This window comes from Myotis nattereri (genome assembly GCF_964212035.1).
Source record: "Myotis nattereri genome assembly, chromosome: 4".
In the NCBI taxonomy this organism is placed as follows: Eukaryota; Metazoa; Chordata; class Mammalia; order Chiroptera; family Vespertilionidae; genus Myotis; species Myotis nattereri.
In genome coordinates this window covers 102540819-102558466 of record NC_138079.1, presented here as the reverse complement: position 1 = coordinate 102558466, position 17648 = coordinate 102540819, and the positions used below count along the sequence as shown (strand labels likewise).

At 58.5% G+C, this 17648-nt stretch overlaps 3 protein-coding genes across 4 annotated transcripts in view; 2 read left to right on the top strand and 1 right to left on the bottom strand.

Annotated features, from left to right (window-relative positions):
- Positions 1-2202, top strand: part of CACNA1H (calcium voltage-gated channel subunit alpha1 H) — a gene marked incomplete at its 5' end in the record, with an annotated part of 64013 nt that extends 61811 nt beyond the window's left edge. For both annotated transcript variants that reach the window (XM_081090067.1, XM_081090068.1), the window contains one exon: positions 517-2202. In XM_081090067.1, coding sequence (XP_080946193.1) covers positions 517-1488 — 972 coding nt within the window. In that variant the 3' untranslated portion in view covers positions 1489-2202. The remainder of the gene's footprint in view (positions 1-516) is intronic.
- Positions 2203-5460: 3258 nt separating this feature from the next.
- On the bottom strand, positions 5461-6941 carry LOC308518734 (tryptase beta-2-like; the record flags this gene model as incomplete). The annotated part of the gene is made up of 5 exons (XM_081090487.1): positions 5461-5784; positions 5859-6022; positions 6177-6442; positions 6552-6723; positions 6881-6941. 5 exons carry the CDS (start codon positions 6939-6941, stop codon positions 5620-5622), a joined length of 828 nt encoding a protein of 275 aa, XP_080946613.1. The 3' UTR covers positions 5461-5619.
- A 7687-nt stretch (positions 6942-14628) lies between these two features.
- LOC308518647 (tryptase beta-2-like) lies at positions 14629-17218 on the top strand. Its single transcript, XM_081090370.1, has 6 exons — positions 14629-14742; positions 15040-15100; positions 15258-15429; positions 15543-15808; positions 16656-16819; positions 16894-17218. The coding sequence occupies exons 2-6, from the start codon at positions 15040-15042 to the stop codon at positions 17056-17058; spliced, it is 828 nt and encodes a 275-aa protein (XP_080946496.1). The 5' UTR covers positions 14629-14742; the 3' UTR covers positions 17059-17218.
- The last annotated feature ends 430 nt before the right edge of the window (positions 17219-17648 follow it).

Sequence of the window (17648 nt, the reverse complement as noted above, 5' to 3'; positions counted from 1 at the left end):
GACAGGCACTGGGAAGGGGGTGCTTTATCCCTAGAGCTCCTGATGACAGAGTTCCCAGGCACCAAGACCACATCCTCTCCTTGGACAGCAGCCTGAGTGCCCCCCCACCCCGCAGTGGTCCCTGTGGGCCTCAGGGACCCACAGACCACCTTTCCAAGCCTCAGCGTGCCACGCTGGGCTGGTGGTGCACAAGGTTGCCTCGGCCCAGCTCTGTGCCCAGCAGGGTTTCCAGGGCCCATGACAGGCTCTCCCTACGGGCTACAGCCCTCTGCTCCTCACGGCCCCTCCCCTCGTGACAGGCATGGGTGGTTGGCACCCGCATACAGAGTGGTCTCCGGGGTGGCATGGGTGAGGCTGGAGGACAGTGACACACACGCCAGGAGCTCTCGGGCCCATCTTACCCTGGATCCCCACCTCAGGGGTGTCGGAGCCTACTCTGCCCAGGTGGGGAGGAGTCTGGGCCCCTGGCTGCTGGCGGCGCTCTGCCTGGTCTCACCCAACCCCATGCCCTTGCAGGAGGCCCTGCACACCAACTCCCTGGAAGCCCAGGCTGACGGCCCTGCGGACTGCAGCCTGGACTCGGGGGAGCCTGACGGGAAGACCCCCACCAGACAGGCGTCCCTGGGGGACTCCCTGCGGTCCCCGCCCCGCTCCCCAAGGCCCGCCAGCGTCCGAGCCCGAAAGCACACTTTCGGACAGAGCTGCATCTCCAGCCAGCTGCAGGCCCCAGCCGGGGAGGTGGCGGAGGCCCCAGACCCAGCCGACGAGGAGGTCAGCCACATCACCAGCTCAGCCCGAAGCCCCTCGCCCGAAGCCCACAGGGTGGTGGCTGGCAAGCCGGACCTGTGCAGGCTCTATGGTGTGGACGCCCAGGGCCTTCTGGACCAGCCCGGCCGGGCAGACCAGCACCGGCGACCCTCGGTGGAGCAGGGTGGAGGGGACAGCCGCTCTGAGCCTGGAGAGGTGAAGGCCCCGGCCCTGGAGGCTGAGCCGGCACTGGGGTCACGCAGGAAGAAGAAGATGAGCCCCCCGTGCATCTCCATAGACCCCCCCGTGGAGGACGAGGGTGCAGCTTGGCCCCCTGCAGCAGAGGGTGGCAGTACCACCCTGCGGCGGAGAACGCCGTCCTGCGAGCCTATGGAGGGCTTGGGGGTGGACCCTACCAGCAAGGGGGAGCGCTGGGGCCAGGTTCCCTGCCGTGCAGAGCACCTGACCATCCCCAGCTTTGCCTTCGAGCCGTTGGACGCGGGGTGCCCCAGCGGGGACCTGTTCTCGGACAGTGGTCACAGGGTGGCCCCAGAACCCAGAGCTTCCTCAGGGGTCACAGCACCTGCCGAACCCCACAAAACAGAGTCTCCCATGCCCTCCAGCGACCCCCCAGAGAAGGGCTGGGGGCTGTACCTCAACGTCCCCGAGAGCCCTCCAAAGAAAGCAGGGTCCCCCCCAGCCAGTCCCACACCTGGTGACAGTGCGGATGAGCCTGTGTAGCTGGGGACACGATGCCACACAGGCTTGGCACTGGGGTTGGGGTGTATCCGGTGGGGTGGCCCCAGGCAGGGCCATGCATGGACCCCAGCTCGGGCCCTACGCTGGGCAGAGGAGCCGGGAGGACATCGGCCCGGGGAGGGGGAGGCAGACGCTGTTCTGGGTGAAAGGAGTAAGGTTAGCTCCTCAGACTGGGAGCCTGTCGGTTCAGGTTTGGTTTTTACGCGTTTGGCCGCAGTGGTCAGACTGCTGGCGGCCTGGACAGCAGTCCCTTCACGAGAGAGGACCAGGGACAAGGACCAGAAAGCAACCCGAAGGAAAAGGTAGAGGCTGCCCGGCAGAGTCCCGTCCTCACATCCACTTACTTTAGAGGGAACTCACGCTTGGGGCCATTGTGCCCTCGCGGGTGGAGCTGTCACCGGGGCCCCCGCCCCCGTGCCTCACCATCACTCACAGTCTGAGCTCCTGTCCGTTTGTCCCGACCGCTGCCATCGCTGTCTCTCCACCTGCCCCTCTTGGACCCCTCCCACCATTCTGTCCAGAAAACACCCGTGGACTGGTCTCTGAAACGCCGGATCGCCAGGGAATGGGAGCCAAGACCCCGAGACCAGCACCTCCAATGGCCGCCCTGGGGTCTGAGCAGAGCCGTGCCCACGGATGCCCCTTTGTTTCATTTTGTTTCTCTTATAAATTCAGGTTAAAGTTGCAATAATCCGATGCAGAAAATTCAGCTTCTGAAGTTGAGGGAATGGGGGGCAGAGCAAAACAGAATAAACGTTAACTTATTTAAGGAACAAGAGGGCGACCGGCAGAATCTCAGTCCCGCGCGAGGGTGGGCGGCTGGACGGTGACCGCCACCCCAGCAGAGTGGCAGGGTTCCCCCCCCCCCCCCCCCCCGAGCACCTGCGGCTGGTGGCCCATGGTTCCCCCACTCGGGCAGTTCGTCAGGAAAAGCTGAGATCATAGCAGCCGAGCACACGCATTCACACGCTGGAGAAGCTGCATCTGACAATGTAGGGAAAAGTTGTTGCCAGAGCTTCTGACGGGGGTGGGTGCTGTGGGGGGTCCCCACGGGGAGAGCTTTCCAGCTGGGCAGTCGGCTTAGGGCTGCAGAAGGCACCCACTCTCGCTATCTCCCTGCGCTAAAGTCTTTGACCCCCTAGCCCTGACCCTTGACCTTGCCCCATGTCCTGCTGGCCTCTCCGACCAGGGCTTGTCTGCAGCCCCATGGTCCCTTGTTCTCAAAGCCTGATCTTGGGGATCTTCTCAGGACAGTTGCAGCTCAAGGCCAGAAACGTCTGAAACCCCAGGACTGGAGTCTCGCCAACCCACCCTCCCCTCTGTCCCTGTCCCACATCCGTCTTGCAGTCCCATGATCTCCACCACAGATCTAACGGACACAGCATGGGGGCACCCATATCTAACCATCTTGTCTGGCCAGGGCCTGATGACTGAGCTGATGGGGGCCTCTGGGAGGGACTGCAGTCTCCCACTCCCAGCTCCAAGTCACAGGCCTGGGTAGTAGGTGCCTCTGTGTCACTGATACACTTTTAGGTGTGTGTGTGCCGGGGGCGGGGGGAGGGGACCAAGGTACATGGAGGGTGAGAGTGAGGACGTGGCTTCTCGGGGCACAGACTTGCCTCCTTCCAGCACCCGGCCTGGAGATGTGGCTCGAAAGTGCCCGTGCCACATTGCCCTGATGATGGACAGGGACGGTCGTGGCACCATCTCTGAGTGACGACTGCATTGAACCCATCACAGGAACGGACCTGGAAGGGTGCCCTTGAGGAAGGGGGAACGGCCCTCTGGCCTGCACGCCCAGCCTCTGAGGGCCTGATGTCACCCAGTGTGTGGGTTGGGGGCCGGGTCTAGAAGACCCCAGGTTCTCTGTGCTTCTTGGACCCCCAGTGACTTCCCTGGTCCCCACAGGATGCGCCTTCAGGGCATTCATCTATTTTCGGTCATTTGCCTCCAGCATTGAGACCCCGCTCATTCCACCAGCACCTCATGCATGGTTGCCTGCAGCACCCACACCCCAGGACTCCAGGCCTGCTCTCCAGCAAAAAATTCCAATCACCATGGGTGTGGTCCCCTCAATGACTGACAGGACTCTCTGTGCCCATTTTCCAGGAGGGGTGGCGTACCCCAGAGTGCCACCCTCGCCTGGACCTGGGGTGCGGGGCACCAGCAGCCAGTGAACGTGGCCCTGCACGGGGCCCCCTCAGGAGGACCCATGTGGACACACAGGAGGCGCTGTCCCCCCGCAGCCCCCCTGGCCCAACGGACGGCCCACTGGGCCCTCCCTGATAAGCCAACACTCTTATCTGTCACTGCCGCTGGCTGAGCTCCTCCAGATCCCAGGGCCAGATAAGGGAGGCGGGTGCCCGGCCTCCTCCCTGCTCCCCAGTGTGGGGTCTCAGCCCCAGGCCCCGCCATGTGCCCTTCCTTCCTCGCCCCCCCCCCCCCCGCCCACCGGAGGAGCCCCTGTCCTCAGTGTCCCCAGCACAGCCCGCACCGAGAAAAGTGTAAATGCGCTTGTGCAAGGCGCGCGATCCAGGCAGCGGCAGCCCCAAGAGTGTGGGGCGGAGGGAGGGAGGGAGGGGGTGGCGGCCGGCCCATCTCTGCCTTCACACCCAGGAAGGACAGTATCTGGCTGCAAAAAGATGAAGGATGAAATGAGGGGGTGAGCGCTCCCCACTACAGTGTCCACGGCGGGGAGGCTCAGGGTGAGCGGGCAGAGGCCCTCCCACGCGGACCGGCCAAGTCTGCGCCGTGGGCAGGGAGCTGGACATGGGACGCTGTGCCCAGGAGACCAGCCAAACGCACAGCAGCCGGATGCACAAAACCAGCGGCCCCGGGGCCTGAGCGGTGACAGGAAGCTCGCTCGGTGGCCGCACATCCCAGAGGTAGAAGCACTGGCCGTGGGCCTGGGCCCGTCAGTGTTGCAGGCGGACACCCGTCCCCTCTCCTGCTGAGGGCGCGCCAATGTGAAAGGGGTTCCCACACCAAACCCATAAAATGCTGATTAAAACTCAGTGAGATGCCCCCCCCCCCAGAATGGGGCGTCGGAGGGTGACAGGCCTGGCCCCATGGCTGTGGGGGGGCATCTGGCTCCCAGGAAATGGAGGTGCTCCCGGCTCCCTCGCTGGCACGGGCACAGACATGCGGGATGTGCGCACAGAGACAGCCGCCCTGGTCCTGAGACCCTGACCGGGCTCCTCTGTCCCCTGAGCAGCCTGGACGCAGGCTCCCTGGGAGCCAACACGCTGACAGTGAGAAACGGTGTCCTCCCCACACGCAGCCGCAGGAGGACAGCCCCGCGTGGTGGTGGGTGTGACGGAGGCTCCTGCCTCACTCCATCGCCTGCCCCTGTGACGCTCAGGCAGCCGCACAGCGTCCACATGAGCGAGCTCAGTGCGGCCTGAGGCTGAGGGCGGTGCTGGGAGGGCGGGCAGGGCACTGCGTGGTCGGAGGCCCCAGGGTGCGGGGTCAGGGGTCTATTGTGACCCCGTTGCTGGGCACCTGGGTGCCCCCAGAATTTTCTTTTTAAAAATGTTTTTATTGATTTCAGGGAGGAGAGAGAGAGAGACATCCATGACGAGAGAGAATCACCCATCGCTGCCTCCTGCACGCCTCCTGGGGACTGAACCCGCTACCTGGGCATGTGCCCTGACCAGGAATCAAACCGTGACCTCCTGGTTCATCGGTCTACACTCAACCACTGAGCCGCGCTGGCTGGGCAAGAATTACCTTTTCAATGTTCTGTGTTGCTTTCTGTGACCTGAATACACATGACCGCTCCCCAAGGAGACACAACCCCAGGCACCAGGGGCTGGGGAGTGGGTGTCCCCACAGCAATGCCCCGTGCTCAGGGCCAGGGGTCCCCACAGTGACACAGTGGCTGTGTGGCTGCCCCTGGAACCCTCCCTCCCCCTCAGTGCCGCCCACAGCTGGACACACGGCCACAACCACATGTGCTCATCACACACTTTAATGAGGGGCAGTGCCCACCACCCACTCCCTGGGCTGGGGGAGCTCAGGGTAGGGGGCAGGGGAGGCGGAGAGGGCAGACACCTGGGCAGGAAGCAGTGGTCGGGGTCAGGAGGGCGCTGGGTGGCAGCCCGAGGGACGGGCTCAAGGCTCCTCGGGGACGTACTGGTGGATCCAGTCCAGGTAGTAGGTGACGCGGGTGTAGATGCCGGGCTTGTTGGGTTGGCCGCAGCCCTCACCCCAGCTGACCACACCCGCCTGCATCCAGGTGCCGTTGACCTTGCAGACCAGGGGCCCTCCAGAGTCTCCCTGGGGAGGAGAGGGGTCAGCAAGTGGCTGGAGAGGCGGATGGGGTGGGGACTCGGGGGAGGACACGGGCCCACCTGGCAGGAGTCCTTCTTCTTGGCCCCGGCACAGATCATGTCGTCACGGACGATCTGCACGTTGTCCCCCGTGTAGAGGCCGGTGTGGTATTCCGCGTCACAAAGGCTGTTTTCCACGATGGGGACCTTCACCTGCTTCAGGGGGTACGGCGGTGGGAGGGGTACTGTGCGGTGAGAGGAGAGCATTCGACACCAGTGGCGAGGCCATCACAGCCCGAGCCTACAGTCGGGATCCCTCCCCCAGCGGAACCCCAGAGTTGGGTGGGTGGTGTGACTGGTCCCCACTCCCCAAGCCCTCCAACTGTGCCTGACACTCACCTTCATCGTTCACATTACCCCAGCCTGTCACCCAGCACGGGGTCCCCGGGGGGAAGGTCTCCGAGGCAGGGGGCAGAGCAATCAGCTGGGCAGTGTGCTTAGTGCTCACGGGGTCCTCCAGCTCCAGCAGCGCGATGTCTGCCCCGTTCGCAAATGAGAAGTAGTTGGGGTGCACGATGACCCGGTTGATGGGCAGCAGCTTGTCCCGGTAATAGAGGTGCTGCTCCCGCAGCTGCACCCTCAGGATTGAGGGATCTGTGATGTCCCTGGAGGGAGGGGCACCTACTCAGGGGACTGAGCAGCCTCCTGTTCACCCAGGAGGGAGTGCGGACGAAGCCCAGCCCCCCCCCCCCCATCAGCCCCATGGGCACTCACGGTCCCAGGCAGTGCGCGGCGGTCAGCACCCACTGGGGGTGGATGAGGGAGCCGCCGCAGAAGTGCATCCAGTACTGGTGTCTGAGTCTCAGGCTCACCTGCCAGGGCCACTTGCCTTCAGGGGCCTCCTGCCCCCCCACGATGCCCACTCTCTCCAGTCCCTGGCTTGGGGCTGGGGCAGGAAACACCCTCAGGGCAGGACAGGACACAGCCCAGCCCCTGCGCCCACACAAACCTGGGCTTCTGTGAGCCCACCACCCGTGGTGGAGCCTGTGGGGTGAGGGGCAGGGGCAGGGGCAGGGACAGGGCTGAGCAGGGTCAGGACTCACCAGGGGCCGCGTGGCCCAGGCTCCGCAGGAGGGCCAGTGCCAGCACCAGCAGACTCAGCATCTGGAAGGAGCCAGGAGGGGCTGCCTGACCCAGGGGGGCTGAGCCAGGCGGGGGTCTGCAGGGTGTGGGTGCAGATGGAGTCGAGGACCCCGGGATGAGGGGCCTGCAGGGTGTGGGTGCAGATGGAGTTGAGGACCCCGGGATGAGGGGCCTGCAGGGTGTGGGTGCAGATGGAGTCGAAGACCCCGGGATGAGGGGTCAGTTCAGACCTGGAGTCTGAGGTCCTGCTGCTCCAGATGTGAGGCTCAGCTACTCAGTGCATGAACCCCAGCTGGTGGGGTCTGGTGGGGGTGCTTACCTTGACCAGTCCCTGCTGCTATTGCCCAGCCCACTCTCTCTTTCCCATTTATCCTTCCAGATCAGGGGGTGGGGGGGTCAGAGGTCAGAGGTCAGAGGAGGGGTTGCTGGATCCTCCAATCCAGAGTGGAGGAAGTGGATGATTCAGACAAAGGCTTCCATGTGACATATACCCCCACCACCAGGCACCCATCTGGGAGCCCACAGGTCACATGGGTAGGGCATGCAGCCAAATAGAGGACAAGCCACCACCACTCCACCCCCAGTGGTTCCTGACTCCTGGACTCTGGCAGCTGAGATGCCTAGTTCAGCCTGATTCGGGTTGGGGGTGTGGGCAACCAGATCAGCAGGGGAGGGCTGTTGGGGGCGAGCAGGCTGGCAGGGGAGGGCAGTTGAGAGCATTAGGCAGGCAGGCAGGTGAGTGGTTAGGAGCCAGTGGTCCTGGATTGCAAGAGGGATGTCTGACTGCCGGTTTAGGCCCGATCCCCAGACATACCCTGAGGGATCCCAGATTGGAGAGGGTGCAGGCCAGCCAGAGGAACACCACCCCCTGCACGAATTTTGTTTACAGGGCCTCTAGTTAAAATTATAAAACATCTAGGAGAAGCCGTAGCAGAAAATCCTCACAAGCTGGAGGAAGGCAGAGGGGACTCAAAAAAGAAAAAATTGATAAATAGGACTTCATCAAAATTTAAAACTTACCCACTTAACACTGTTAAGATAATAAAAATATAATCCACCACCGGGAGAAAAAGATTTGTAATACATGCATCTGGCAAAGAACTTGTATCCAAATTTATGAAGGAAGGAAGGGAGGAATGGAGGGAGAGAAGAAAAAGAAAAGGAACTCCTACAGCTCACTAAGAAGACACCCAACCCCATTAAAAAAGGGGCACAGGCTTGCGCTGATAGCTTATCAAAGAAGCTGTTCAAATGACCCAGAAGCACATGACAGGAGGCTCATCCTGCTAACTAATCAGGAAACTGCAGTCTAGATGGTCGCCGTTACACACACACACACACACACACACACACACACGCACACACACACCCGCAATGGCTGGCATGTTTCAGGCTCTCCCCACTCTTCTCCCTCTCCCTCCCTTTCCTTGTGAATGGAGCAGCCCAAAGCCTGGCAGAGAGCAGGGCAGGTAGGCGTCTGGTTGGGTTGGTGCTGGGGACTGCGCTGGCCCAAGTGGGGTCAGAGTCCACTGGGGGGAATTGACCAAAAAAGGCAATGCATTAAGGGCAGAAACCAGGTCTCACATGCCAGAGAAGGCAGGCCAATATGAAGAGGAAACAACTGGAATAAACTGGTTTGGGGTTGGGGAAGGCTCGAATTTCAGTATAGTTATAGAACTATAAAGGTGTGGGGGCATGTACGTGTGTGCACATGTATGTGCGCTCGTGTCTGCCGAATGCATGTGCACGTGTGTGAGTGTGTGCATAGCATGCACGTGGGTGAGTACACGTGTGCACATACACACATTCTCTGGCTCGGCGCCAGAGCAACCAGCAGCATCTTGGATCTGAGTACCATTTGCCCCTGAGAGGAGCTTGGCCACCCGGACAGGTGACGGGAGGTGGAACGTAGAGGGGCCAGGGATACCCTGTGCAAGGACTTACTCAAGGAGAGACGGAGAGGGACCTCCACAAACACACTTCAACAGGGATGTGCCCACATCTTTATCGGTAACAGCCCGGACAGGAAGCAAGCAGACGGTCAGCAACAGCTGAAAGGAGAAACACACTGCGGTACATTCCTGCAGTGGGATACCACCTGGCGGTAACAAGGAACACACATGCAGAAGGTGACAGAACATCCACCTGCATTGCCAATGCATGAGACAAGCTCACCGGGTGTGTGTGTGTGGGGTGGGGGGGCGGGGCGTGTGGCCAACCTGAGCCACTTGGGAACGAGTGGCGACTGTAAGACTCAAAGCACAGGGACTGCCTGCAGCACGGTGCTTTGGTTGACAAGTTAATCCCCACAGGGGCAGGGTGACAATCCGGTACTGCTACGCTGGCAGTGAGCAGTGAAGCGCATGGATGGAGGGTGCTTGGAGCTGGGTGGGAAGTTGGGACAAGCATGGAGGAGGCAAGACTGATCTCTGTGGTGATGGGTTAGAACTGGAGACACAAGTTTGAGGTCTTAATTAGCTTAATAAAGATCCATAAGAAGATAGTTATGCATATGTGTCTATACACCAGTCAGTGCACACACATTTCCTTGTTCTCTCAGCTGAGGGCCTAGAACAGTGGTTCTCAACCTTCCTAATGCCATGACCCTTTAATATAGTTCCTCATGTTGTGGTGACCCCCAATTTCCTTGTTACAAATTGAACATAACTAAAGCATAGTGATTAATCACAAAAACAATATGTAATGATATATGTGTTTTCTGATGGTCTTAGGTGACCCCTGTGAAAGGGTCATTCGACCCCCAAAGGGGTCACGACCCACAGGTTGAGAACCGCTGACCTAGAGGCAAGGACCCCCGCCCTGGCAACCAGCACAGCAGGGCTCAGACTCGGGTGTCTAACAGCATCTCCCAAACAAGGAGCCAGGGTCCTTGGAGAAATGTCTGATCCTAGAGCTGAGGCAGCCAATGTTCAAGATGAGCCAGGTGTCTGAGAAGCTGTCACAGCCCAGAGGACCCTAAGGAGACGAGACGATTAGATGTCATGTGGGGCCTGGATGGAATCCTGGGACAGAAAGAGGCCATTGGGGGAAAGGAAGGGCATCCGAATAAGCCAGGGATTACAGTTAGTATAGTGTATCCTATCGGGTCATCAGTTATAACACATAAATCATACCATTATAAGATGTTAATAATAGAGGAAATTGGGTGCAAGGTATAAATCTAAACCTGTTCTAAAATTTAAAGGTATATTTCTAAAAAAGAAATACAGACAGAGAGTTCCAGGCCCAACTGAGCCTGGCAGAGGCAGCACAAGCCCTGTGCGGAGTGTGGCCTCAGCCGCCCCCGGGTCCATGGTCTCCACCACAGATCAGACAGGCACATCACCAGCTGCCCAGCCTGGGGCAGCCCTTCCTAACTGTTGGCTGTCCTGGCAGGACCTGATCGCTGAGCTGATTAGGGGGCCCTGGGAGGGGCCAGGCCTTTCCTGCCCCCCTAGCTGCCAATCACAGGCTGAGTGGGAGGTCCCTCTAGGTCAGTGATCTCCTCTTAGACCTGGGAGAACTGAGACATGAGGAGGGGTTTGCCTGATGATCCAGGACCAGTCTTCTCGGGGCGCAGAGCTGTCTCCTTCCCACCAACACCTGCCAAGAGCTTCGGCTCAAAAGTGGGTGTTCCACATTGGCCTTGGTGATGAATAAGGGTGGCAATGGCACCACCCGTCCAGGCCTCTGGGGGCCTGATGTGGCCCAGTTTAGGGGGTGGGGGTGGGGGTGGGTCTGCAGGAACACAGGTCATCCGCCTCCTGGACCACCCAGTGCCATCTCCAGGTCCCCACAGGAAGGGAGATGGGGGCCCTCACCTGTCCCACCCCAACTAGCCTCCAGCACTGGGACCCTCTCTCCCCACTGGCAGCCCATTCTGCTTGGGAGGCAGAAGGATAGCCCTTCCAAGATGTCCTCGTCCTCACCTCTGGGCCTGTGACTGTGGCTCATGGGGCAGAGGCTTTTGTGTACATGACTAAGGGGGTGGCCTCGAGATAGGAGAGTTTCCTACGCCATCCGAATGGACCAGTGTCCTCAGATGAGTCCTTACAATCACCGAATCTTCCCAGCTGTGGGCAGAGACGTGAGGACGTCGGAGAAAGGCTCCTGGCTGCCTTTGGAGATGGAGGACAGGCCAGGAGCTGCAGAACTTGGGGGGCCTCTAGAAGCTGGAAAAGGCCAGGAACGGATGCTCCCCTGGAGCCTCCTGCCCACACCCGGACGTTAGCCCCGTGAGACCCAGGTCATACCTCAGACCTAAGAATCATGAGAAAATAAATGTGTCATGACAGCACCGAGTTTGTGGTAATTCCAAACCCAGGTGATTTCCCTGGGAAAGTTATCCAGCATATAAGAGAGAAATAATACCAAACCGACATGACCTTTAGCTTTTTCTTATCTGTGAAACTCTTTATCTGACCTTCAACTCTGAATGATAGCTTTGCTGGATAAAGTAATCTTGGTTGTAGGTTCTTGCTATTCGTCACTTTGAATATTTCTTGCCACTCCCTTCTGGCCTGCATAGTTTCTGTTGAGAAATCAGCTGACAGTCGTATGGGTATTCCCTTGTAGGTAACTGACTTTCTCTTGCTGCTTTTAAGATTCTCTCTTTGTCTTTTGCTCTTGGCATTTTAATTATGATGTGTCTTGGTGTGGTCCTCTTCGGATTCCTTTTGTTTGGGGTTCTCTGTGCTTCCTGGACTTGTAAGTCTATTTCTTTCACCAGGTAGGGGAAGTTTTCTGTCATTATTTCTTCAAATAGGTTTTCAATATCTTGCTCTCTCTCTTCTTCTGGAACCCCCATAATTTGAATGTTGGTACACTTGAAGTTGTCCTAGAGCCTCCTTACCCTATCTTCATATTTTTGGGGTTCTTTTTTCTTTTTGTTTTTCCAGTTGGGTGATTTTTGCTTCTTCATATTTCAAATCTTTGACTTGATTCTTGTGATCCTCTGGTCTGCTGTTGGATCTCTGTATAATATTCTTTATTTCAGACAGTGTATGCTTAATTTCTAGTTGGTCCTTGTTCATATCCTCAAGGGTCTCACTAGATTTCTTGAGGGTCTCACTAATTTTATCAGCAGTTTCTAGAAAATTCTTAAAAAACCTTATAAGTTTGGTTTTGAACTCTATATCCAGTCATTTGCTTTCCTCCATTTCTGTCATTTGTGACCTGTTTCTTTGTCTCCGCATTTTGGCTGCTTCCCTGTGTTGATAGAGTGGCTTTGTGTGCTAGGTGTCCTATAGGGCCCAATGGCTCAGCCTTCCCAATTACCTGAGGTGGACACTCTTGGTGCACCCCTTTGTGGGCTTTGTCACAGTCTTGTTGTAGTTAAGCCTTGGTTGTTGTAGGTATCACTGGGAGGAATTGACCTCCAGGCCAACTGGCTGTGAGAATCAACTGTATCTACAGTGGGAGAACTTCTGTGCTGGAGACACCCTTCTGGGGCAAGACTTGCTTCAATGGGGCTTTGGTGCTCACTGAGTCTGCTTCCTGAGTGTGTCCCTTATGGATCTGAGGAGTTGTAATCTGGATGGTCCCACTCTGACCCCTGGGTACACTGGCTCTTGGATCTCTAAGGAGGTGTTAATTTAGCCTCTGCCTGAGGCTACCCAGCAGGAGCTATGGAGAGATCTGCACATTCCTCTTCTTTGTTTGGGGTTTGGAGGTGCCCAGATGAGGCCCAGCTGTTGAAGCAATGCAAGCTGCTGTGGGTCTTGGGCCTTCTTTTGGAAGTTCTGGGTCTCTCTGACCCAGCTGCAGTTTGTTAGGTAATTTTCAGGTTGCAAAGGGCCAGGGCATTCATAAGCAAAAGCCTCTGCACACAGCTTGGGTGGGGTGGGGTCTCAGGGAATCAACAGGACGGAGCAAACAGCTATGGCTGATCCTCAGTCCTACCCTAAGAGGCCCCGGGTCTCAGTGTCCCACGGTAATTGCTGCAAGCACCTCTGAGAGAAAGCCGCCCTCGAGTTCCGCCTGATGCCAGACAGTCCAGTTTCTCCCCATATGAGTCTGGGTCCCCAGAGACTCGCCTGGAACTGGAGTTCAGAGCAGTCAGGAGCTTGAGACTCCCACCTAATTGAAAAAGACAACCGTGTCCTCAGTTGCCAGCCCTTTCCGCGTGCGCCTCCGTACCTCTGCACTTTACTTCCGCACCTCCTCTGAGTCTCAGTGTGCTTTTCTCTTTCCTTCTAGTTGTAGAATTTCCACTCAGCCAGCCTTCCTGTGGTTCTGGATGATGTCCGTTTTGTCTTTTAGTTGTATTTTTGAAGTGGTTGTGCGAGGCAACAATTTCCGGTGTTTACCTATGCCGCCATCTTGGTTTCTCATCCCCAACTCCTTTTTATAGGATCAGGATTACCCTGGTACCAAAATTACTCAAAACCATTACATAGCAAGGTAACTACAGACCAAAATCCCTCATCAGCGTAGACGCAAGAATCCTCAACACAATATTAGCAAATTGAGTCTAGATCTATATATATGGGATCTAGATAATACATCATGACCCAGAGAAGTTTGGATAAGAAAACCAAAGATATTATAAGAAAAGCAAACTAGAGACCAGTGTCTCTCCTAGAGAAAGCCACCAAAATCCTTAATCCAATTTTGGCAAATTGAATTCCTCAAAATATGGAAAGGCTGACACATCCTGGTCAAGTGTAATTCATCCCAGGAATGCAAAGTCGGTTGAACATGTGAAAATCAATCCACACAAGTCATCATGTTGACAAACTCTAAAAGAATAGCTATCGTCCTATGCTTAGAGGCAGAAAACAAGTTTTTTACACAATTAACTATAGCACACTGTCTCGATTAGTTTGCTGAGAATTTCTGTTGAATTGAAATGGGTGTTGAATTGTATAAAAAAAAATTCTGCCTCTAAGCTTAAGACAATAGCTATTATTTTATAGTTTGCTAATATGATGAAGTACATGGATTGATTCTCACATGTTAAACTAACTTTGCATTCCAGGAATGACTTACACCTCTTTGGGAAAATCAGAGCCTAGGCCCGACCCCACATCATATCCAAGGCCTGGGTCAGCTCAGGTTGCAGACGGCTGGGAAGAACATCACTCACAAATGCAAATCAATGCATTTCTGGACCCGATCAAAGAACTGAGGTCACAGGGCAAAGAGCTGACCCCAAATCTGGAGAGGAGCAAGACCCAGCACTTGGCCACCTGGGACAGATGCTGCAGGAGCCAGCCAGGGACAGATGGGTCCCAGAGCCAGGCTGGTGTCTGGTCAGGGTAGGGGGCAGGCTGAGGCTCCCCTAGGCCAAAGGAGGGGCTATCTGGATGGCAGAGGGTGACACAAAAGGATCAGAACACTATGGGGTGGGGGTGGGGGTGAGGTGGGCTGGAGCTTCCAGTAACCAGCAAGCCCAGGGGACTGAGGAGCTGGGTGGATGAACAGGCAGGGATAGCGGTCAGCCCTGGTTGTGGAGGTCGGGGGCCAGGGGTAGTAGGGCCTGGTTGGGGAGTGGCCAAGGGGAACTGGCACTAGCTGCTTGTCATCTCACTGTCACTTCCATCTGCCTGTCCCTCACTGATGATACTCAGATCCCAAGATAACAAGGTACCGTGGTGATCAGCAGAACTGCTCAGATAACACCCAGGCACGGATGTTGCCGAACATCCAAGATAACCTGGGCGCGAGAGCAGGGCTCTGGGTCTGAATCATCCATTTCCTCCACTCTGGATTGGAGGATGGAGCAAACGCTCCTCGGACCACCCCCCCACACACCCCCAATCTGGAAGGATAAATGAGGAGGAGAGAGCGGACTGGGCAATAGCAGCAGGGACCGGTCAAGGTAAGCACCCCCACCAGACCCCACCATCTGGGGTTCATGCACTGAGTAGCTGAGCCTCACATCTGGAGCAGCAGGACCTCAGACTCCAGGTCTGAACTGACCCCTCATCCCGGGGTCCTCGACTCCATCTGCACCCACACCCTGCAGGCCCCTCATCCCGGGGTCCTCGACTCCATCTGCACCCACACCCTGCAGGCCCCTCATCCCGGGGTCCTCGACTCCATCTGCACCCACACCCTGCAGACCCCGCCTGGCTCAGCCCCCCTGGGTCAGGCAGCCCCTCCTGGCTCCTTCCAGATGCTGAGTCTGCTGGTGCTGGCACTGGCCCTCCTGCGGAGCCTGGGCCACGCGGCCCCTGGTGAGTCCTGACCCTGCTCAGCCCTGTCCCTGTCCCTGCCCCCGCCCCTCACCCCACAGGCTCCACCACGGGTGGTGGGCTCACAGAAGCCCAGGTTTGTGTGGGCGCAGGGGCTGGGCTGTGTCCTGTCCTGCCCTGAGGGTGTTTCCTGCCCCAGCCCCAAGCCAGGACCTGGAGAGAGTGGGCATCGTGGGGGGGCAGGAGGCCCCTGGGAGCAAGTGGCCCTGGCAGGTGAGCCTGAGAACCAAAGAGCAGTACTGGATGCACTTCTGCGGCGGCTCCCTCATCCACCCCCAGTGGGTGCTGACCGCCGCGCACTGCCTGGGACCGTGAGTGTCCATGGGGCTGATGGGGGGCGGGGGGGGGCCTGGGCTTCGTCCGCACTCCCTCCTGGGTGAACAGGAGGCTGCTCAGTCCCCTGAGTAGGTGCCCCTCCCTCCAGGGAAAAGAAAGATCCCGCAGACCTGAGGGTGCAGCTGCGGGAGCAGCACCTCTATTACCGGGACAAGCTGCTGCCCGTCAACCGGATCATCGTGCACCCCAAGTACTATGTCGTCCAGGAGGGGTTTGACATCGCCCTGATGGAGCTGCGGGACCCTGTGAACACCTCCTGCGACGTCCAGCTGGTCGCTCTGCCCCCTGCCTCGGAGACCTTCCCCCCGGGGACCCCCTGCTGGGTGACAGGCTGGGGTGACGTGGACAATGGAGGTGAGGGTCAGGCACAGTTGGAGGGCGTAGGTGGTGGTGGTGGCGGGGGGACCAGTCACACCCATGACTCAGCTCTGGGGTTCCCTTTTGGGGCTGGTTCTGATGGGCCAGCTCAGGGAGTGGGAGTTCGGTGAGTCTGGCAGGGGAGAGCTGGCAGAGGCAGGGTGTACCAAGAGCAGGGACTTGGTGCCTGGGCAAGGAAGTCACTCAGGGCCTCCGTGCCTCAGCTTCCCCTGGCACGAAAGGGCACAGTCACCGTTGGCATTTCACGGACGGGATATAGGAAGAGAGAAAGCACACACATAGGTGCCCTTATTAATCAGGGAAAGCGACCCGTGCCCGCTCCCGCAGGCTGGCCTGCATCTTCTCCCTGCGCCCCCCGCAAGGAGCCCGCAGCAGGAGCCGGGGTGCAGTTGGATGAGCTCGGTCTGACCCCTCCAGCACCATCGTCTTGTCTCCCTTGATCCACAATTCAGGGCAAAGCCTTAGGGACACTGAGCATGAGCAGGTGCCCTGTGGGAGGCACGTCCTCTGGGCACCGGATTGTGTCATCGCCCAAGCCCCTGTGGAGACACAACCTCAGTCCCAAAAACTGAGTCCTGGGGTGAGGGCCGGCCTGGAGGCCGAGCAGGGAGGAACCCGGGCCTGGCTCCCACCCCTTCCCAACAGGGGCGTGAGTGAGGTCAAGGACGCAGGCCCAGCCTTGGGGGAGAAGGCGGTGGTCAGCCCTGGCACCAAGGAGGCAGCGGCACCCCCTGCTGCCAGCCCCCGCCCCGCCGCCATCCCATGGCAGGCTGGCTGAGCCGCCCAGCCCAGCCTGCTTCGTCCTTCTCCTTTCACCGCACAGTACACCTCCCGCCGCCGTTCCCCCTGAAGGAGGTGGAGGTCCCCATCGTGGAAAACAGCCTTTGTGACTCGGAATACCACACGGGCCTGTACACGGGGGACAACGTCCGGATTGTCAAGGACAACGTGATCTGTGCCGGGAACGAGAGCAGTGACGCCTGCCAGGTGGGTCCGTGTCCTCCCCCGAGTCCCCACCCCATCCGCCTCTCCAGCCACTTGCTGACCCCTCTCCTCCCCAGGGCGACTCTGGAGGGCCCCTGGTCTGCAAGGTCAACGGCACCTGGATGCAGGCGGGTGTGGTCAGCTGGGGTGACGGCTGTGCCCAGCCCCACAGGCCCGGCATCTACACCCGCGTCACCTACTACCTGGACTGGATCCACCAGTACGTCCCCAAGGAGCCCTGAGTCCGTCCCTCGGGCTGCCACCCAGCGCCCTCCTGACCCCGACCACTGCTTCCTGCCCAGGTGTCTGCCCTCTCCGCCTCCCCTGCCCCCTGCCCTGAGCTCCCCCAGCCCAGGGAGTGGGTGGTGGGCACTGCCCCTCATTAAAGTGTGTGAAGAGCACATGTGGTTGTGGCCGTGTGTCCAGCTGTGGGCGGCACTGAGGGGAGGGAGGGTTCCAGGGGCAGCCACCCAGCCACTGTGTCACTGTGGGGACCCCTGGCCCTGAGCACTGGCATTGCTGTGGGGACCCCCCCTCCCCAGCCCCTGGTGCCTGGGGTTGTGTCTCCTTGGGGAGCGGTCATGTGTATTCAGGTCACAGAAAGCAACACAGAACATTGAAAAGGTAATTCTTGCCCAGCCAGCGCGGCTCAGTGGTTGAGTGTAGACCGATGAACCAGGAGGTCACGGTTTGATTCCTGGTCAGGGCACATGCCCAGGTTGCGGGTTCAGTCCCCAGGAGGCGTGCAGGAGGCAGCGATGGGTGATTCTCTCTCGTCATGGATGTCTCTCTCTCTCCTCCCTGAAATCAATAAAAACATTTTTAAAAAGAA